Source organism: Salvelinus alpinus, chromosome 23 (genome assembly GCF_045679555.1).
Source record: "Salvelinus alpinus chromosome 23, SLU_Salpinus.1, whole genome shotgun sequence".
Lineage (NCBI taxonomy): Eukaryota > Metazoa > Chordata > Actinopteri > Salmoniformes > Salmonidae > Salvelinus > Salvelinus alpinus.
The window spans coordinates 28,454,713-28,474,864 of NC_092108.1; the positions used below are offsets into that span (position 1 = coordinate 28,454,713).

Sequence of the window (20,152 nt, forward strand, 5' to 3'; positions counted from 1 at the left end):
GGTGCTTACCCCACTCCTACCCACTCTGACTCAGCCCCGAGGTCCGGTCTTCTATTTCCTGCTGTCCTGTCATCAGCTGACCAGCAGGGGTCATCTCTGGCAACGTTCTCTCCAACCACTTATGTAGGCACAGCCATGTCACTGATCACATTATCTCAAGATGCAGATAGATAGGCATGGTGTTGTAATGTCCTATAATAAAGAAGTTTATGCAAGAAGGTTGATATGGGTTACAATGCATATCCTTTTTAGTAAGAGATCCAACATCCAACCAATGTAATGAACGTTGATTGGGTATTCTTCTGTTATCGTGATTATATGCAGGGACTCTGCTCCCACCACAGTCTCATGTAAAGTCAACATTCAGCAGGGAAGCTGAGCCTTGGGCTGGAAGAAAACCAGGCCATGCAGCTACTGTAGCTACTACTGGCTTCACATCCCCAACCTCACATTGGGTGATTAAGCCCTCAACTGCTTAAATTTCAACATAGCCAAGGGTTGGTTTGGTTCATTAATGCATGAACAGTCAGTGGTCGTGCTTGACCTACTCTCTCTGGTGCAGAGTAGCAGTAGCATTAGTAATAGTAGTAGTAGTAGTAGTAGTAGTAGTAGCAGCAGCAGCAGCAGCAGCAGCAGCAGTAGTAGTAGTAGTAGTAGTAGTAGTAGTAGTAGTAGTAGTAGTAGTAGTAGTAGTAGTAGTAGTAGTAGTAGTAGTAGTAGCAGCAGCAGTAGTAGTAGCAGTAGTAGCAGCAGTAGTAGCAGTAGCAGCAGCAGCAGCAGCAGCAGCAGCAGCAGCAGTAGTAGTAGTAGTAGTAGTAGTAGCAGTAGCAGTAGCAGTAGCAACAGCAACAGCAGTAGCAACAGCAGTAGCAGTAGTAGTAGTAGTAGTAGCAGCAGTAGTAGCAGCAGTAGTAGTAGTACAGTTGGTCAAGCAGTTAAAGCCTTGGAGCACTAGCTGACCCTCCAGCATCATCATCACTGGAGCACACAGTATTTACAGGAACTCAGCTTATGCATGACATTAGGTGTGAACCACCCATGAGGCACTTTAGCACACTCTGTCATAATGGGGCCCAGGATCTTTCACAGTACCTTGGATGCCTAAGTGATTGAGATGGAGTGAAGTTATTTTTGAGGACATACGTACGTAAGCCATAAAAAAATATTAATGCTACAGTACAGTCCATAACACCGAATTGCTATTAGATTGTCGTATCTTTGCCTCTTAACTTTTATTTTGCAATTGCTGCTGGTCTTGTCATGCAGCGCTCTCTTGAAACAGAGACATTGGTCTCAAATAAAATCTACTTTTATTTGTCACATGCCCCGAATACAACAGGTGTAAACCTTACAGTCAAATGCTTACTTACAAGTCCTTAACCAAAAATTCAGTTTTAAGAAAATCCCTAAAAACGTATGAAATAAGAATAACAAATAATTAAAGAGGAGCAGTAAATAACAATAGCGGGGCTATATACAGAGGGTACCGGTACAGAGTCAATGTGTCAATGTGCGGGGGCACCGGTGTCGAGGTAATTGAAGTAATTATGTACATGTACAGTCGTGGCCAAAAGCTTGAGAATGACACAAACATTAATTTTCACAAAGTCTGCTGCCTCAGTGTCTTTAGATATTTTTGTCAGATGTTACTATGGAATACTGACGTATAATTACAAGCATTTCATAAGTGTCAAAGGCTTTTATTGACAATTACATGAAGTTGATGCAAAGAGTCCAAATTTGCAGTGTTGACCCTTCTTTTTCAAGACCTCTGCAATCCGCCCTGGCATGCTGTCAATTAACTTCTGGGCCACATCCTGACTGATGGCAGCCCATTCTTGCATTATCAATGCTTGGAGTTTGTCAGAATTTGTGGGTTTTTGTTTGTCCACCCGCCTCTTGAAGTTTGACCAATGGGATTAAGGTCTGGGGAGTTTCCTGGCCATGGACCCAAAATATCGATGTTTTGTTCCTCGAGCCACTTAGTTATCACTTTTGCCTTATGGCAAGGTGCTCCATCATGCTGGAAAAGGCATTGTTCGTCACCAAACTGTTCCTGGATGGTTGGGAGAAAGTGCTCTCGGAGGATGTGTTGGTACCATTCTTTATTCATGGCTGTGTTCTTAGGCAAAATGGTGAGTGAGCCCAGTCCCTTGGCTGAGAAGCAACCCCACACATGAATGGTCTCAGGATGCTTTACTGTTGGCATGACACAGGACTGATGGTAGCACTCACTTTGTCTTCTCCGGACAAGCTTTTTTCCGGATGCCCCAAACAATCGTAAGCGGATTCATCAGAGAAAAGTCCTCAGCAGTCCAATCCCTGTACCTTTTGCAGAATATCAGTCTGTCCCTGATGTTTTTCCTGGAGAGAAGTGGCTTCTTTGCTGCCCTTCTTGACACCAGGCCATCCTCCAAAAGTCTTCACTTCACTGTGCGTGCAGATGCACTCACACCCGCCTGCTGCCATTCCTGAGCAAGGTCTGTACTGGTGGTGCCCTGATCCCGCAGCTGAATCAACTTTAGGAGACGGTCCTGGCACTTTCTGGACTTTCTTGGGCGCCCTGAAGCCTTCTTCACAACAATTGAACCGCTCTCCTTGAAGTTCTTGATGATCCGATAAATGGTTGATTTAGGTGCAATCTTACAGGCAGCAATATCCTTGCCTGTGAAGTCCTTTTTGTGCAAAGCAATGACGGCACATGTTTCCTTGCAGGTAACCATGGTTGGCAGAGGAAGAACAATGATTCCAAGCACCACCCTCCTTTTGAAGCTTCCAGTCTGTTATTTGAACTCAATCAGCATGACAGAGTGATCTCCAGCCTTGTCCTCGTCAACACTCACACCTGTGTTAATGAGAGAATCACTGACATGATGTCAGCTGGTCCTTTTGTGGCAGGGCTGAAATACAGCGGAAATGTTTTTTGGGGATTCAGTTCATTTGCATGGCAAAGAGGGACTTTGCAGTTAATTGCAATTCATCTGATCACTCTTCATAACATTCTGGGGTATATGCAAATTGCCGTCATACAAACTGAGGCAGCAGACTCTGTGAAAATTAATATTTGTGTTATTCTCAAAACTTTTGGCCATGACTGTAGGTAGAGTTATTTTAGTTGCTATGCATAGATAATAACAGAGAATATCAGCAGTGTGGGGGTGAGGGGGCAATGGAAATAGTCTGGGTAGCCATTTGATTAGCTGTTCAGGAGTCTTATGGCTTGGGCATAGAAGTTGTTTAGAAGCCTCTTGGACCTAGACTTGGCGCTCCAGTACCGCTTGCCCTGCGGTAGCAGAGAGAACAGTCTATGACTAGGGTAACTGGAGTCTTGACAATTTTTAGGGCCTTCCTCTGACACCGCCTGGGATAGAGGTCCTGGATGGCAGGAAGCTTGGCCCAGGTGATGTACTGGGCCGTACGCACTACCCTCTGTAGTGCCTTGCGGTCGGAGGCCGAAATGTTGCCATACCAAGAAGTGATGCAACCCGTCAGGATGCTCTTGTTGGTGCAGCTGTAAAACCTTTTGAGGATCTGAGGACCCATGCCAAATTTTTTCAGTTTCCTGAGGGGGAATAGGTTTTGTCGTGCCCTCTTCACGACTGTCTTGGTGTGCTTGGACCATGTTAGTTTGTTAATGATGTGGACGCCAAGGAACTTGAAGCTCTCAACCTGCTCCACTGCAGCCCCGTCGATGAGAATGGGCATGTGCTCGGTCCTCCTTTTCCTGTAGTCCACAATCATCTCCTTTGTCTTGATCACATTGAGAGAGAGGCTGTTGTCCTGGCACCACATGCCAGGTCTCTGACCTCCTCCCTATAGGCTGTCTCATCTTTGTCGGTGATCAGGCCTACCACTGTTGTGTCGTCAGCAAACTTAATGATGGTGTTGGAGTCGTGCCTGGCCGTGCAGTCATGAGGGAACAGGGAGTACAGGATGGGACTGAACACGCACCCCTGAGGGGCCCCCTTGTTGAGGATCAGTGTGGCGGATGTGTTGTTACCTACCCTTACCGCCTGGGGTCGGCCCGTCAGGAAGTCCAGGATCTAGTTGCAGATGGAGGTGTTCAGTCCCAGGGTTCTTAGCTTATGATGACCTTTGAGGGCACTATGGTGTTGAACGCTGAGCTGTAGTCAATGAATAGCATTCTCACATAGGGGTTCCTTTTGTCCAGGTGGGAAAGAGCAGTGTGGAGTGCAATAGAGATTGTATCATCTGTGGATCTGTTGGGGCGGTATGCAAATTGGAGTGGGTCTAGGGTTTCTGGGATAATGGTGTTGATGTGAGCCATGACCAGCGTTTCAAAGCATTTCATTGCTACGGGTCGGTAGTCATTTAGGCAGGTTACCTTACGGTTTTTGGTGGTCTATTTGAAACATGTTGGTATTACAGACTCAGACAGGGAGAGGTTAAAAATGTCAGTGAAGACACTTGCCAGTTGGTCAGCGCATGCTCGGAGTACACGTCCTGGTAATCCATCTGGCCCTGCGGCCTTGTGAATGTTGACCTGTTTAAAGGTCTTACTCACATCGGCTGCGGAGAGCGTGATCAACAGTCGTCCGGAACAGCTGATGTCTCATGCATGTTTCAGTGTTACTTGCCTCGAAGAGAGCATGGAAGTTATTTAGCTCGTCTGGTAGGCTTGTGTTACTGGGCAGCTCTCGGCTGTGCTTCCCTTTGTAGTCTGTAATAGTTTGCAAGCCCTGCCACATCCGACGAGTGTCGGAGCCGATGTGGTACAATTCGATCTTAGTCCTGTATTGACGCTTTGCCTGTTTGATGATTTGTCTCCCTGACGAAATCAAGATTAAATAATGATTAAGGTAGTAAATGGAAGAAACAGGTGTTTTAATTAAAGTATGAAGAGATTGATTGAATTGTTTGGCAATGCCAGCTAGCTTTTCTATTATGTATGTGTTGTTCCATTTAAAAATCTGTTTGTTTAATGAAATTAGCCAGTCAATTAATTGAAGCAGACACTGGCATTCTATTTAGGGAAAAAAATGCACTCCAACCTAATCAGCACAGAGTTTGTAAGAGAACATCTTAATAAGCACTGGGGCTTGCTTTATCACAGCAAGTCCCAGATAATTACACTTTTTCATTGGTGAGAACATTATTCCAGGAGCTTTTTAATTGCTTCAGCTTGTGCTGATGTCTTCTCTGGTCCGTTTACATTTGGGCTGTGGAGGTCTATGGTGTGTAGTCCATCAAACATAACCTATCAACATGCAGACCTTGGAAGTTCAAATCAAATCAAGTTTTATTGGTCACATACACATGTTTAGCAGACGCTATTGCGGGTGTAGCGAAATGCTTGTGTTTCTAGCTCCAACAATTCAGTAATATCGAACAAGTAATATCTAACAATTTCACAACAATACACAAAAATCTAAGTAAAGGAATGGAATTAACAATATATAAATATATGGACGAGTAATGTCAGCGCGGCATAGACAAAGATACAGTAGAGTAGAATAGAATACAGTATATACATATGATGAGTTATGCAAAATATGTAAACATGATTAAAATGACTAGTGTTCCGTTTATTAAAGTGGCCAGTGATTTCAAGTCTATGTATATATGCAGCAGCCTCTAACGTGCTAGTGATGGCAGTTTTTCAGTCTCTCGGTCCCAGCTTTGATGCACCTGTGCTGACCTCGCCATCAAATCATATTTTATTGGTCACATACACATGGTTAGTAGATGTTAATGTGAGTGTAGTGAAATGCTTGTGCTTCTAGTTCCGACCGTGCAGTAATACCTAACAAGTAATCTAACAATTTCACAACAACTACCTTATACACACAAGTGTAAAGGAATGAATAAGAATATGTACATATAAATATATGGATGAGCAATGGCCGTGCGGCACAGGCAAGATGCAGTAAATGGTATAGAGTACAGTATATACATATGAGATGAGTAATGTAGGGTATGTAAATATTACATAAAGTGACATTGTTTAAGTGACTAGTGATATATTTATTACATCCAATTTTTTATTATTAAAGTGGCTAGAGATTTGAGTCAGTATGTTGGCAGCAGCCACTCAATGTTAGTGATGTCTGTTTAACAGTCTGATGACCTTGAGATCGAAGCTGTTTTTTAGTCTCTCGGTTCCAGCTTTGATGCACCTGTACTGACCTCATCTTCTGGATAATAACGGGGTGAACAGGCAGTGGCTCAGGTGGTTGTTGTCCTTGATGATCCTTTTGGCCTTCCTGTGACATCGGGTGGTGTAAGTGTCCTGGAGGGCAGGTAGTTTGCCCCCGGTGATTCGTTGTGCAGACCTCACTACCCTATGGAGAGCCTTACGGTTGTGGGCGGAGCAGTTGCCTTACCAGGCGGTGATACAGCCCGGCAGGATGCTCTCGATTGTGCATCTGTAAAAGTTTGTGTGTTTTCGGTTACAAGCCAAATGTCTTCAGCCTCCTAAGGTTGAAGAGGCGCTGTTGCACCTTCTTCACCACGCTGTCTGTGTGGGTGGACCATTTCAGTTTGTCCGTGATGTGTATGCCGAGGAACTTAAAACTTTCCACCTTCTCCACTACTGTCCCATCGATGTGGATAGGGCGGTGCTCCCTCTGCTCTTTCCTAAAGTCCACGATCATCTCCTTTGTTTTGTTGATGTTGAGTGAGAGGTTATTTTCCTGGCACAACACTCCCAGAGCCCTCACCTCCTCCCTGTAGGCTGTCTCGTCATTGTTGGCAATCAAGCTTATTATTGTTGTGTTGTCTGCAAACTTGATGATTGAGTTGGAGGCGTGCTTGGCCACGCAGTCATGGGTGAACAGGGAGTACAGGAGTGGGCTGTTCACACACCCTTGTGGGGCCCCAGTGTTGAGGGTCAGTGAAGTGGAGGTATTGTTTCCTACCTTCACCACCTGGGGGCGACCCATCAGAAAGTCCTGGACCCAGTTGCACAAGGCGGTGTTCAGACCCAGGGCCTTAATGATGAGCTTGATGATGACAGAGGTGAGTGCTATGGGGCGATAGTCATATTGTTCAGTTACCTTTGCTTTCTTGGGTACAGGAACAATGGTGGCCATCTTGAAGCATGTGGGGACAGCAGACTGGGATAGGGAGAGATTGAATATGTCAGTAAACACACCAGCCAGCTGGTCTGCGCATGCTCCGAGGACGTGGCTAGGAATGCCGTCTGTGCCGGCAGCCTTGCGAGGGTTAACACGTTTAAATGTTTTACTCACGTCGGCCACGGAGAGTCCACAGTCCTTGGTAATGGGCCACGTCGGTGCCACTGTGTTATCCTCAAAGCAGGCGAAGGTGTTTAACTTGTCCGGAAGCTTGACATCTGTGTCGGCTATGTGGCTGGTTGTCCTTTTGTAGTCCGTGATTATCTGTAGACCCTGCCACATATGTCTCGTGTCCGTGCCGTTGAATTGCGACTCCACCTTGTCTCTATTCTGACGTTTTGCCTATTTGATTGCCTTGCGGAGTGAATAACTATACTGTTTGTATTCTGCCATATTCCCAGTCACCTTGCCATGGTTAAATGCGGTGGTTCGTGCTTTCAGTTCCGTGCGAATGCTGCCATCTATCCACGGTTTCTGGTTAGGGTAGGTTTTATTAGTCACAGTGGGTGCGACATCTCCTATACACTTCCTGATGAACTCAGTCACCGTTTCAGTGTATTCATCCAAATTATTTTCGCAAGCTACCCGGAACATATCCCAGTCCAAGGGTGGATTCCGATTGGTCAGACTATCTGTATACCCCCCCTACCTTGTCACAACCCAACTGATTGGCTCAAACACATTAAGAAGGAAAGAAATTCCACAAATTAACTTTTAAGAAGGCGCACCTGTTAATTGAAATGCATTCCAGGTGACTACCTCATGATGCTGGTTGAGAGAATGCCAAGAGTGTACAAAGCTGTCATCAAGGCAAAGGGTTGCTATTTGAAGAATCTCAAATATTAAATATATTTTGATTTGTTTGACACTTTTTTGGTCATTACATGATTCCATATGTGTATTTCATAGTTTTGATGTCTTCACTATTATTTTGCAATGTAGAAAATAGTAGAAATAAAGAAAAACTCTTGAATGAGTAGGTCTTGTAAAACCTTTGACCGGTAGTGTATAAACTGTGTTCTACTGTATCTTAGTCTATGCCACTCTGACATTGCTTGTCCATATATTTATATATTCTTAATTCCATTGATTTACTTAGATTTGTGTGTTTTGGGTATATGTTGTGAAATTGTTAGATATTACTGCACTGTCGGAGCTAGAAACACAAGCATTTTGCTACACGTGTATGTGACCAATATAATTTGATTTGAAATATCACAACAAACTCTGAACCAACTATATTAATTTGGGGACAGGTCGAAAAGCATTAAACATTTATGGCAATTTAGCTAGCTAGCTTGCTGTTGCTAGCTAATTTGTCCTGGGATAGAAACATTGGGTTGTTATTTTACCTGAAATGCACAAGGTCCTCTACTCTGAGAATTAATCCACAAATAAAAGGGTAAACTGAGTTTGTTTCTTGTAATCTCTCCTCCTTCAGGCTTCTTCTACCTCTTTGGACTTTATATGGCAGTTGGCAACCAACTTTAAGGTGCATTACCACCACCAACTGGTCTGGAGTGTGGACCTCAGTTCGTCTTTCAATCACCCACGTGGGTATATGCTCCTAAAAACCAACAAAGATATGGGAGAGGCGGGACTTGCAACGCGTCAAGCGTCACAAATAGAACCAAGTTCTATTTTAGCGCCTGGCTACACAGACACTCGTTGATGTGCGTGAGAAGTATGGGTGCAATGATTGAATGACATGTACTGTATGTGTACATTTATTTTGCAACTCTCGCGCACGTGACTCGAGCGGTGTGGTCTGCATGTTAGCTGTCCATTACTGTACATCATTTTTTTCAACTTAAATGGGCCTCCTTTGACATCTTGACAGGAGCCTTTTGATGTTAATGACCTTGTGATAGACTCTTAATGTCGGAAGTCTGTATTTAAAATATTAAGCGAAGGGAAAGTGTTTAGACAGATCCATGGATGACTACCGATGCAAAATAAATTGTGCAGTAAGTTTTAATGAGACAGCAGGAGACACTTTTTCAAATACACTCCATGAGCATAAATCCTTTGTGATCATGTACAGAGTTTGTTAAGTTTGGATTTTACAGTCCGAAGCGGTGGGAATTGGAATGAATCTTTGTTTGCTTTGTATTAACGGAGATACAGTACGTTGTCAAATGTTCCTTTGACTGACAACTTTGGAACTTACGATCAATACTGCTTTACTTTGTGCAGAAAGAAGTCTGACAGAAGTAAAAGAAATGGAATGAGTTGGACAACAGTATTGTGATGACGTTACATTGTATACAGATATGCTGATGCCTTTTTCAAAGCATTGTTTCTCTTCGACTGATAAGAGTATAAAGCAATCAGGTTTATTCTTGATGTTTCATTACAGATTGTATCAACCAGAGGCAGATTCATATTTTAAGATTACTTCAACATCAAAATATGGCCCTAATTCATCTGTACCCTCACTTCCTGTCTATATGTACTGACATAGATGTTGCTGGGCTGCTACTGGTGAAGCTGCTTTGTACTGGTCAATTCTTAGGAACTGGTCACAGACTGGAAGTTCGACCTAGAATTGACTGAGGCATCTTAATTTAAGGACTTTTTGATACTAACAGTGGTTAGTTGACATATTGACTTAATAGTAATAATAATATATAATCAATTTTAATACTTCCTTACAACCCATTCTGTCTGCACAGATGGCAAAAGAGAGCATCTGGTTGGGATATGGAAAATGTTTCATTTTGTTTTCACTATTTACAAAAATAACTCAATTTGGATAATCCTATTGTAATTCAAAATATTCCTTGCTATGAAAGTCATAGTGTAGCACTAAATGCTAGTATGTAACTGAGGCAGAGCTCCATGCTAATAAAAGATGAGGATGACATTAGATGTGGTGACCCTGGAGGGGGGAAACAGTGGCAAGAGAAGACATTCCTCAGATAAGTGGCCAGTGTTAGAACTCATAGACTGGAGAAGATAAGAGGAAGCACTGAACTAGGTCGATCGAGAGAGAGAGAGAGACTAAAATGGATGACAAGGGAAGGATGCTGGTCTGCCATGTTAGCAGTGTCCATGGCTTGTTGCCTGGCAGCATCCCAGAATAGTCTGCTTCCAGGCTACGGTTGACTTCCCCTTACCTTCAACCCGACTGACTGGGGGATCTAGTGACGCCCATACACGCACAGAGACTTGGATGGGAAGGATCAATTTTGACAAGCTTTCATCAGCTTTTAGAAGCTGCCATCTGTGTTGCTGTCATGGCCATTATTTGATCTCTCACTACATCAGGATTATCTGGAGATTTAGGTCCTTTCTGCTCGAGGTGACGGTAGAGTCATTGTTACACACACACACACACCACACCACACACCACACACACACCCACACCACACCACACACCACACCACACCACACACACTCAGGAATCATTAGTACATGCTCTTGCCCAGATGATTACTGAGCAGATTATGATATGACTGATATAGTTTACAAGTCTTAGCTATGTTCACAATCTGATTGAACTAGATTAATCTCTTTGTATCCAGATTTTCTACTGAGGCAAAGTACCTACCCACTTACAGAAAGTAAGGGTTAGGAATTGTGAGAGGTATGAGAGGAACTACAATATACACTCATATATTTTGCTGAGGATCTCTCCCTCAATGGCAATCTATCACATCATGTTGTGATTTGTGAAGAACCAACATGAGAAAATTCAAACAGACTTCAAACTGTTTCATAAAAGTTAAGTGATGAATATCATAACTGAACAATTTCTGCATTATATGCTTTAGTGGAGGATGTCCCATGTTAATGCTGACCTAACATTATCCTTTGCCTTTCAGGAGTTATGCCAGTTCCAGAACCAGCCTCTGACTCTGAGAACCCCACCATGCTGAGCCCAGTTCTAAATGCCTCTAATGGAGACGGCTCCGAGGCGGAGACAACGTCAGCCATACTGGCCTCTGTCAAGGAACAGGTAAGGTCTTCCAGCTTTACTCTGTGTGTAACATACAGGGGTGACTTTCAGAGTAAGAGCAAGGCCCTCCATGCAAACACGTCATAATGAGAGCAACATTTTAGCTTTTGCATGATTTTAGGCATCAGGAGATTGAAAGCAATATATTGTGAAAACTTTAATGAAATTTGAATGCACAATTTTGTGTGACTGTATAAAAAATGGACTAATGAATAATATACATTCAAGTAAAATTCCCCTTTAACTGATGGCAACTTAATATGAAGTATATTTTTGGTTTGGTTGATGCAGCCTTTAACAGGCAATTCCTCCACTTTTCAACCTCATTTTCATTGTCTCCAGCATCATACCAGTTTTTATATAATGTGAAAAATGAGCATTTCCATGACCTGTAGTTAAAAAGATATGAAGAAAGGTCCTAAAAAATGCTTCTCTGTAACATCACAGGGTAGGATTAAAGAATGAAAAATAGTGATTTAAAGATTCTGCAACAAGGGTATTTGCTTGCTCCTCACGCCACCCCAAATCTCATAGTGATGAAAATCACTGTTGTTAAAATGTTTTAACTTTTTATGATGTCATCGGGAATAACTTTTTAACTATACATATTTTTCCGACAAAATGTAGAAAGGCACTGTTTTCACATATGTAGACACTGGTATTGTGCTGGAGATAATGAAAATTAGGTTGAAAAGTGGTGGAATTGCTACCACCAGTCAGATTACTTTTTTCATCATCAGATCCTCTTCAGTGCCTGAAATCCATCCTTTTTAGCCCTTCTGTGTTGCTCTCTGAGGACGAAGTAAACGTGTCAGTGTTCTGCAGGGTGCAGTGAGGTATAGAGACATAAGTAGTTGGTGCCATTTGTATTCTGTGAGTGTGTGGTGCAGAGGACAGTAAACATTGACTCTGATTAGCAGGTGAGACTATAGGGAGACTTTGTGTAGGCCCGTTTTAATATTATGCTATTCCTTTGAAATGTAGCTATCTTCTTGGCTAACGTGAGTAAGACATTTAAGCATGTTAACCCTCGCAAGGCTGCATCCCTAGCCGCATCCTCAGAGCATGTGCAGACCAGCTGGCTGGAGTGTTTACAGACATATTCAATCTCTCCCTAGCCCAGTCTGCTGTCCCCACTTGCTTCAGATGTCCACCATTGTTCCTGTACCCAAGAGAGCAAAAGTAACTGAACTAAATGACTATCGCCCCGTAGCACTTACTTCTGTGATCATGAAGTGCTTTGAGAGACTAGTCAAGGATCATATCATCTCCTCCTTACCTGCCACCCTAGACCTCAATAGATCCACAGACGATGCAATCGGCCATTGCACTGAACAGTGCCTTATCCCATCTGGACAAGAAGAATACCAATGTCAGAATGCTGATCATTGACTATAGCTCAGCCTTTAACACCATAGTATCCTCCAAGCTCATCATTAAGCTCAAGGCCCTGGATCTGAACCCCTCCCTGTGCAACTGGGTCCTGGACTTCCTGATGGGCCGCCCCCAGGTGGTGAAGGTAGGAAACAACACCTCTACTTCGCTGATACTCAACACAGGGGCCCCACAAAGGTGCGTACTCCCTGTTCACCCATGACTGCGTGGCCAAGCACACCTCCAACAGTAGTAGGCCTGATTACCAACAATGATGAGACAGCCTACAAGGAGAAGGTGAGGGCCCTGGCGGAGTGGTGCCAGGAAAAATAACCTCTCCCTCAACGTCAACAAAACGAAGGACCTGATCGTGGACTTAAGGAAACATCAGAGCGAGCACGCCTCTATCCACATCGACGGGACCGCAGTAGAGAAGGTGGAAAGCTTCAAGTTCCTCTGTGTACACATCACTGATGATCTGAATTATCCACCCACACAGACAGTGTGGTGAAGTCTTCAACCTCAGGAGGCTGAAGAAATTTGGCTTGGCCTCTAAGACCCTCAGAAACTTTTACAGATGCACAATTGAGAGCACCCTGTCGGGCTGTATCATCGCCCGCAACCGCAGGGCTCTTGAGCCGTGGCCTGTTCACCGTGCTATCATCCAGAAGGTGAGGTCAGTACAGGTGCATCAAAGCTGGGATCGAGAGACTGAAAAACAGCTTCTATCTCAAGGCCATCAGAATGTTAAATAGCCATCACTAGCCAGCTACCACCCGGCTACTCAACCCTGCACCTTAGAGGCTGCTGACCTATATACATAAACATGGAATCACTGGACACTTTAATAATGGAACTCTAGTCACTTTAATAATGTTTACATACTGCTTTACTCATCTCATATGTATATACTGTATTCTATTCTACTGTATTTTAGTCAATGCCACTCCTATATTGCTCGTCCTAATATTTATATATTTCTTTATTCCATTATTTCACTTTTAGATTTGTGTGTATTGTTGTGAATTGTTAGATACTTGTTAGATACTACTGCACTGTTGGAGCTAGGAACACAAGCATTTCGCTACACTCACATTAACATCTACAAAATATTTGATTTGATTTTTATCTCTCACAAGAATATCTCTGTAATAATATAGTAACTAATAAAGTTAGTCATTCACTAGTACGGAACATGGAGAATCTTGGCCTGGAAAATAAATTCTGCACATTGTCATTGTATACATGCTTGCGGTGTAAAACTATGTTCAGTTGTATAAGAGATTGTGCTCAATATAATATATTTGGCTTGTAGTTACATTATGGAAGTATCCTACTGATTTTCCTTACCAGCAATAAGATATAGCCTATTTATGTTTATCACATGCAGCCATTTTAGAGTAGTACCAAGACCATGTGTGTAGATGGGAAATGAACCATGACAATCCCCTGCATCATGACAGTGGTTACACTGACACTCCTCCTGTTTTTAAGAAAAAGGGAGAAAAGGACAAGCTGTGGAATGGTAAAGTGGGCCACCGCAACGCATCGCACAGACCCATGGGGCTGCTCTGGGACATACTAATGGCCCTAACAGGAGGGTAAAAATAAATGCCTACAGGCATGCATACAAGGGGGGGGGGGGGTGTAGACCTCCATAAGCTTGCATTTATTCAAGCCGGTGTACCTCAGTCACGGCTGGCTCTTTGTTTTTTTCTTCTGTTGACAGCATTGGGATAGTTGTTTGAATACAAATAAAAGGCAGACGTTTTCGTTGTTGATGCTTTTCAGGGGATTTGTCTACTTCCTGTGCATTGTGGAGCAGCGAGAGGAGGGAGTTCAAGCGTGAGCAACCACACATAACCCACTGGGTCAACATTAAAAAAGCTCTACGAATTTTAGGAATATACACTACCGGTCAAACGTTTTAGAATACCTACTCATTCAAGGGTTTTTCTCTATTTGTACTGCTTTCTACATTGTAAAATAATAGTGAAGACATCAAGACACATATGGAATCATGTAGTAACCGAAAAAGTGTTAAACAAATCAAAATATATTTTATATTTCAGATTCTTCAAATAGCCACCCTTTGCCTTGATGACAGCTTTGCACACTCTTGGCATTCTCTCAACCAGCTTCACCTGGAATGCTTTTCCAACAGTCTTGAAGAGTTCCCAACTATGCTGAACACTTGTTGGCTGCTTTTCCTTCACTCTGCGGTCCGACTCATCCCAAACCATCTCAATTGGGTTGAGGTCAGGGTATTGTGGAGGGAAGGTCATCTGATGTAGCACTCCATCACTCTCCTTGGTAAAAATAGCCCTTACACAGCCTGGAGGTGTATTGGGTCATTGTCCTGTTGAAAAACAAATGATAGTCCCACTAAGCCCAAAGCAGATGGGATGGTGTATCACTGCAGAATGCTGTGCTAGCCATGCTGGTTAAGTGTGCCTTGAATTCTAAATAAATCTCAGACAGTGTCACCAACAAAGCACCCTCACTCCATCACACCTCCTCCTCCATGCTTTACGGGGGGATACAAATGCGGAGATCATCCATTCACCCACACCGCGTCTCACAAAGACACGGCGGTTGGAACCAAAAAATCGCCAATTTGGACTCCAGACCAAAGGACAAATTTCCACCGGTCTAATGTCCATTGCTTGTGTTTCTTGGCCCAAGCAAGTCTCTTCTTCTTATTGGTGTACTATAGTAGTGGTTTCTTTGCAGCAATTCGACCATGAAGGCCTGATTCTCACCCAGTCTCCTCTGAACAGTTGATGTGGAGATGTGTCTGTTACTTGAACTCTGTGAAGCATTTATTTGGGCTGCAATTTCTGAGGCTGGTAACTCTAATGAACTTATCCTCTGCAGCAGAGGTAACTCTGGGTCTTCCTTTCCTGTGGCGGTCCTCATGAGAGCCAGTTTCATCATAGCACTTGATGGTTTTTGCGACTGCACTTGAAGAAACGTTCAAAGTTATTGAAATTTTCCGAATTGACTGACCTTCATGTCTTAAAGTAATGATGGACTGTTGTTTCTCTTTGCTTATTTTAGCTGTTCTTGACATAATATGGACTTGGTATTTTACCAAATAGGGCAATCTTCTGTATACCCACCCTACCTTGTCACAACACAATTGACTGGCTCAAATGCATTAAGAAGGAAAGAAATTCCACAAATTAACTTTTAAGAAGGCACACCTGTTAATTGAAATACATTCCAGGTGACTACCTCACAAAGCTGGATGAGAGAATCCCAAGAGTGTGCAAAGATGTCATCAACGCAAAGGGTGGCTTTTTGAAGAATCTCAAATCTCAAATATATTTAGATTTGTTGAACACTTTTTTGGTTACTACATGATTCCCTATGTGTTATTTCATAGTTTTGATGTCTTCACTATTATTCTACAATGTAGAAAATAGTACAAATAAAGAAAAACCCTTGAATGAGTAGGTGTTCTAAAACTTTTGACCGGTAGTGTATGTATTTTCATGTCTTCTTCCATTGTTAGTATTGTCATTTTCCACATTTCATGTTTGATGTTAGATATGTTTGTTTATCTTACAATATACTGTACCGTCAAATGTGTAACAGTGATACACATTTGAAATGCAGTGTTAATGGTCAATGGTTTCTTACATCAGTAAATGGCAAACAGCATCAGTTTAGCCCTACAATGGATTTACCAGGACAAATAACCACTACATTTTTCAGTCATAGGGTCGGTTGACTTTGGACATCAACAATAAGCAGGCTTGAGGAGTGTGTTGGTGGAAAGGGTTTATTGGCATTGGGTTGAGGTGAAACTTTGAATTTAACTTACCGGTCTTTAAATTACTGTAAACTTGGGGTGGTTCTAGTACTGTATGGTGTGACTTTGTTTTTGGTCCCCAAGGATATTTAGATTAACTATGTTCCACCATGCTTGGTTATTATTGAGCCTCATTTAGATCTGCCAGTGACCATGGTTTGAAGTAGTGCCGTAAATGCCAACGTGTGATGCCTCATTTTGTCCTCTCACAATGGAGGCTCTAAAATCAGGAATCAAATCAACAGCAGGCAACGGGGTGAGCAAATGAAACCAGCCGGAGCCATTATTAGCTGATACGTGAGGGCAAGATGGGAATGCAAATCAGTGTCATCTTATTCAGAGCGCTGGCATGTCAAACATCTAGCAATCATTTCTACAGCAATGTGAGGAATGCATTTAGCTAGAATATTTAGACGTGTTATTTCGTTTGGGGAGAGAATGCTAATCTGTTTTTTTTAATCATGGTCACCTCTTTAGACTTAATGGATGTTTAAACAAATGGGTTTTGCTGAAGTGATGTCATTTCAGCAGCCTGAAATAATTAATGTGAATTATTAAGTCTTGTGAAATAGTCACTCTAATTTGTACCATTCTAGAATATGGGCTGCTTTGCTGATAGAGGACAGGAGACTATTATAATGAATAGGACGTTTTCGAATAAAGTTATAGAGACTGAATAGTGTCTGTGAAAAAAGGGTCAGTTAACTTGAAAACCTGATGTTGTTACTCTATATTGTTATTATATCATCAGTAAATTACATAGAGTAGTTTCTTCATCAATCCCCTCCAACTTTGTCCATATCATAATTATGTGCATAATAGCATTTAGCGTATCAATCAAATTCAGGATATTACAGTGCTGCTCTTTACCAGTCATGTCGAACAAAAGGTTCAATATGGAGACTGTCACTCATGACTTAACTGTGAGTGAATGTCGAGCCCAGATAGTGAAGATGTATATGAGGATCATGCAGGACAGGGTCAATATTAGGAATAACACATCTTATAATTTAATGCTCATCATGAAAGTAACTGAAGTTGATGATTGGTGTCATGACTAGCTAGCTACATTAAATCAGGGTGATACATTCTCGATCCCTCAGTTATAGTTAATTGTGTTCATTGTTTAATTATACAATGCATTTGTCAATTAGGATATTTGTTGGTGTTGGTCCTTGTGTCTCATTTGTAATATTATAAAGCCGAATTGTTTGCCAGCATTAACTCAACCAATTAACAATACATCTGACACAATCATATCTGATACTGTGTGTACAGGGCTTATAATTTCATAGTACTGTATTATTATTATAAGAAGGGATTTCAAAATGGATCCAATAATTATTCAGTAAGAGAGGTTTTGGGGAATAAGGCAGGGATTTGGAGTTCTCATTTCTTTACAATTCCTTTGTTTCAGACGGCTAAGTGTTGGCATATAGGACAGTTTTTTTTTGTCAGTTGACTCAAGGGGGAAAAACTTGGAAAATTGGCTTTGCATCTGGCTTGAATGAGGGAATCAGACAACCATGGCAGAGAGGTAGAAGTGCAGTTTGAGTGGCTTAGAGGCATACAGTTGCTCTAACAAATCTGAATGAGGCATTAGACAGATCAATCTGAAATCCAGCACTGTGTTACTCAGCTGAGGAGTGGGAAGACAGTCAGCAGTAGTGGTGAACTCTGTCAACCCAGGAAAAGCTTTGAAATGTTGTCTCAACGGGAGTATTTAAGCCAAGGATTTTAAAGCCCATAGGTTCTCTACTCAAGTTCAGCCAATACTATTATCCTAGGCTTAATAGGCTACCTTGTATCTCAATGTTTAATGTTTTGAGTTAGTTCAATGTTATTTGGTAGGACACCCCTAGCTTCATATGAATGTGGCATATTTTGTGTAGGCCTGTGTACCTGTACTGAAAGTTCCATCAGTTTTTTATCTTCTCCAGCCAACGTTCCCTGCACAGTCTTATTCTGTTACAGGGTGTTCCTTGTCTTTGGTTTTGTACTGATTAAGTTCACCTCTGGGTTTTTAGGAATCAGATGAAACCCCCAAAAGAATGTGTGAGGCATACCCAGGATGACATTTTGTAATCAAATTGTCTCCTCTGAAGAAGTTAAATGTCAGTCTTGGTACCACAGGGCACAATTAGGCATGTCTACTCGAGGACCATAGCTACCATAGTTTCCTGAAGCTGCAGAATTCCATCTTCTGTCCCCTAGTCATTTATTCTACCAACTAATAGGTTTAATGGTGTTTTCAAGGGACGTACTGTTTGCAAGCTATTGGGCACCCCCCCCCCCCCCCCTCCACCTCTCTCTATCTCTATCTCTCTCTCTCTCTCTTGTCCTTGGTAATGGGCTGGAAGTATACTTGATTCTCTTGTAATGCAATTATCATGCAAGCTGCCTTTTTAAACTAGTTAATTGTATTATTTAGTGGGTATTTCTTCAGTTTTGCCACACACACATTTGAATTCAGGGTATTCTACACTGTTCCACAGTATGTATACGGAACTATCCTGCTAAGCAATTTAGCTATGTCTTTCAGTTCCAGCAGACATATGTCTGGTGTCTTGTTAAGCTTTGGGTATTCAAATTCTGAACATGTTTTTGAATTGGTATACTGGCCCAATGACGATTTGAATAAAGAGATGGTTTGGGAGGAGATAGCTTTGTTTATTCACTCTAGAGGCACTCTCAGCTGCTATTCACTCTCAGCTGCCCTCAGCTCTATCAGTTTTCATTTGATCAAAATTACTTTTCATTCAATCATTCTCTCAATCATACCCACATTTATATTTTCTCAGGCCTATTGTTACAGTTGTTAGTGACAGTTGCAAGTTGAGATGCATTATTGTAGGGGTACCAGGTTTTTACTGGTAACTTAGCTTAGTTACTGACCGAGTCATTTACGCATGTATAGACTGACTACCTCATTATCTTATGACTGTCTTTCTTGGGTCCCCTGAAATACTTCCTTCACTACAATGCATCATACAGGATATAAATATACAGAGTTTATGGTGTGAGTGACAGGAAGTAAATAGTGACTTCCCAAGCCTCTGTGGCCCTCTCTTCTACTCTCCTGTCTTTTTTACAGAGCTATATTTAAAGAGTGACTGTATCGTGTATTACCTAAGTTCTCAGCGAGGCACAACAGTCACTGTGTATCCCTGGAGAGCACAATGCAAAACTATGGCCAGAAGAAAGGGAGAGGAGACATTTCTGCTGGCTCAACCCCACAATACTTACACTCCCAATCCTTCCAGTCTTTGTAGCTTTTCCGTCCCCCCACTCCATTGCTCCCCCCACCACCTCCACCCAGCTACCCCCTCTCTGCTTTTTCAGTGGGGGGTGCAGATGGTGTTGAGGAGAGGAGCAGTCAAAAGAGTGATTGGAAAGCGGCAGGATTTGGCAGGCAGACTGGTGGGAGGGTCCTTTTGTGATGCAATGTTGCATAAGTAATGCCAAAGGGGTTCTAAATTATCTGTTGCCATGGAGACCTTTGTGCCTAGCTGAACTTCTATTCTTTACTGCTTGGAGGCAGTCACTACTGGGCTTGCAGGTTTCTAATGACGGTTTCTCAATAAGGACAGATGATCTTCTAGACATGTTGTGGATGGAGCAAAAAGTGGGATTTCTGTGCGTTTGTCACTTTCTCTGAAGTATGGTCCATGTGAAGGTATGGCTTTGTTAACTTTCATTCTGATACTCTGTCAGTGGTAACAGGTGTTTTCCTGTTATGTTACATTTGGAGGGAATATTCTGGGTCAGGGGTTTTGTTGTTTGCAGCTCTGATTGAATTCCGTCAGGTAGCTAGTTTGCTCCCGCATAAACTAAAACAAGCACTTCAACTTTGTTGGTCCTTTGTTCTTCGTTCTTCTATCCCAAAATACTGCATCTTCTCAG

General features: G+C 42.4%; 1 protein-coding gene across 7 annotated transcripts in view; it reads left to right on the forward strand.

Moving 5' to 3' along the window:
* The window catches only part of LOC139550727 (catenin delta-2-like), a 140,048-nt gene that overhangs the window by 14,192 nt on the left and 105,704 nt on the right, over window positions 1-20,152 (forward strand). For 6 of the 7 annotated variants that reach the window (XM_071361829.1, XM_071361832.1, XM_071361833.1 and 3 more), the window contains exon 2: window positions 10,925-11,058. In XM_071361829.1, the coding sequence (XP_071217930.1) occupies window positions 10,930-11,058 (129 nt within the window). In that variant the 5' untranslated portion in view covers window positions 10,925-10,929. Of the gene's footprint in view, window positions 1-10,924; window positions 11,059-19,760; window positions 19,926-20,152 lie in introns of those variants that run through there. The other variant, XM_071361836.1, reaches the window with a different exon arrangement.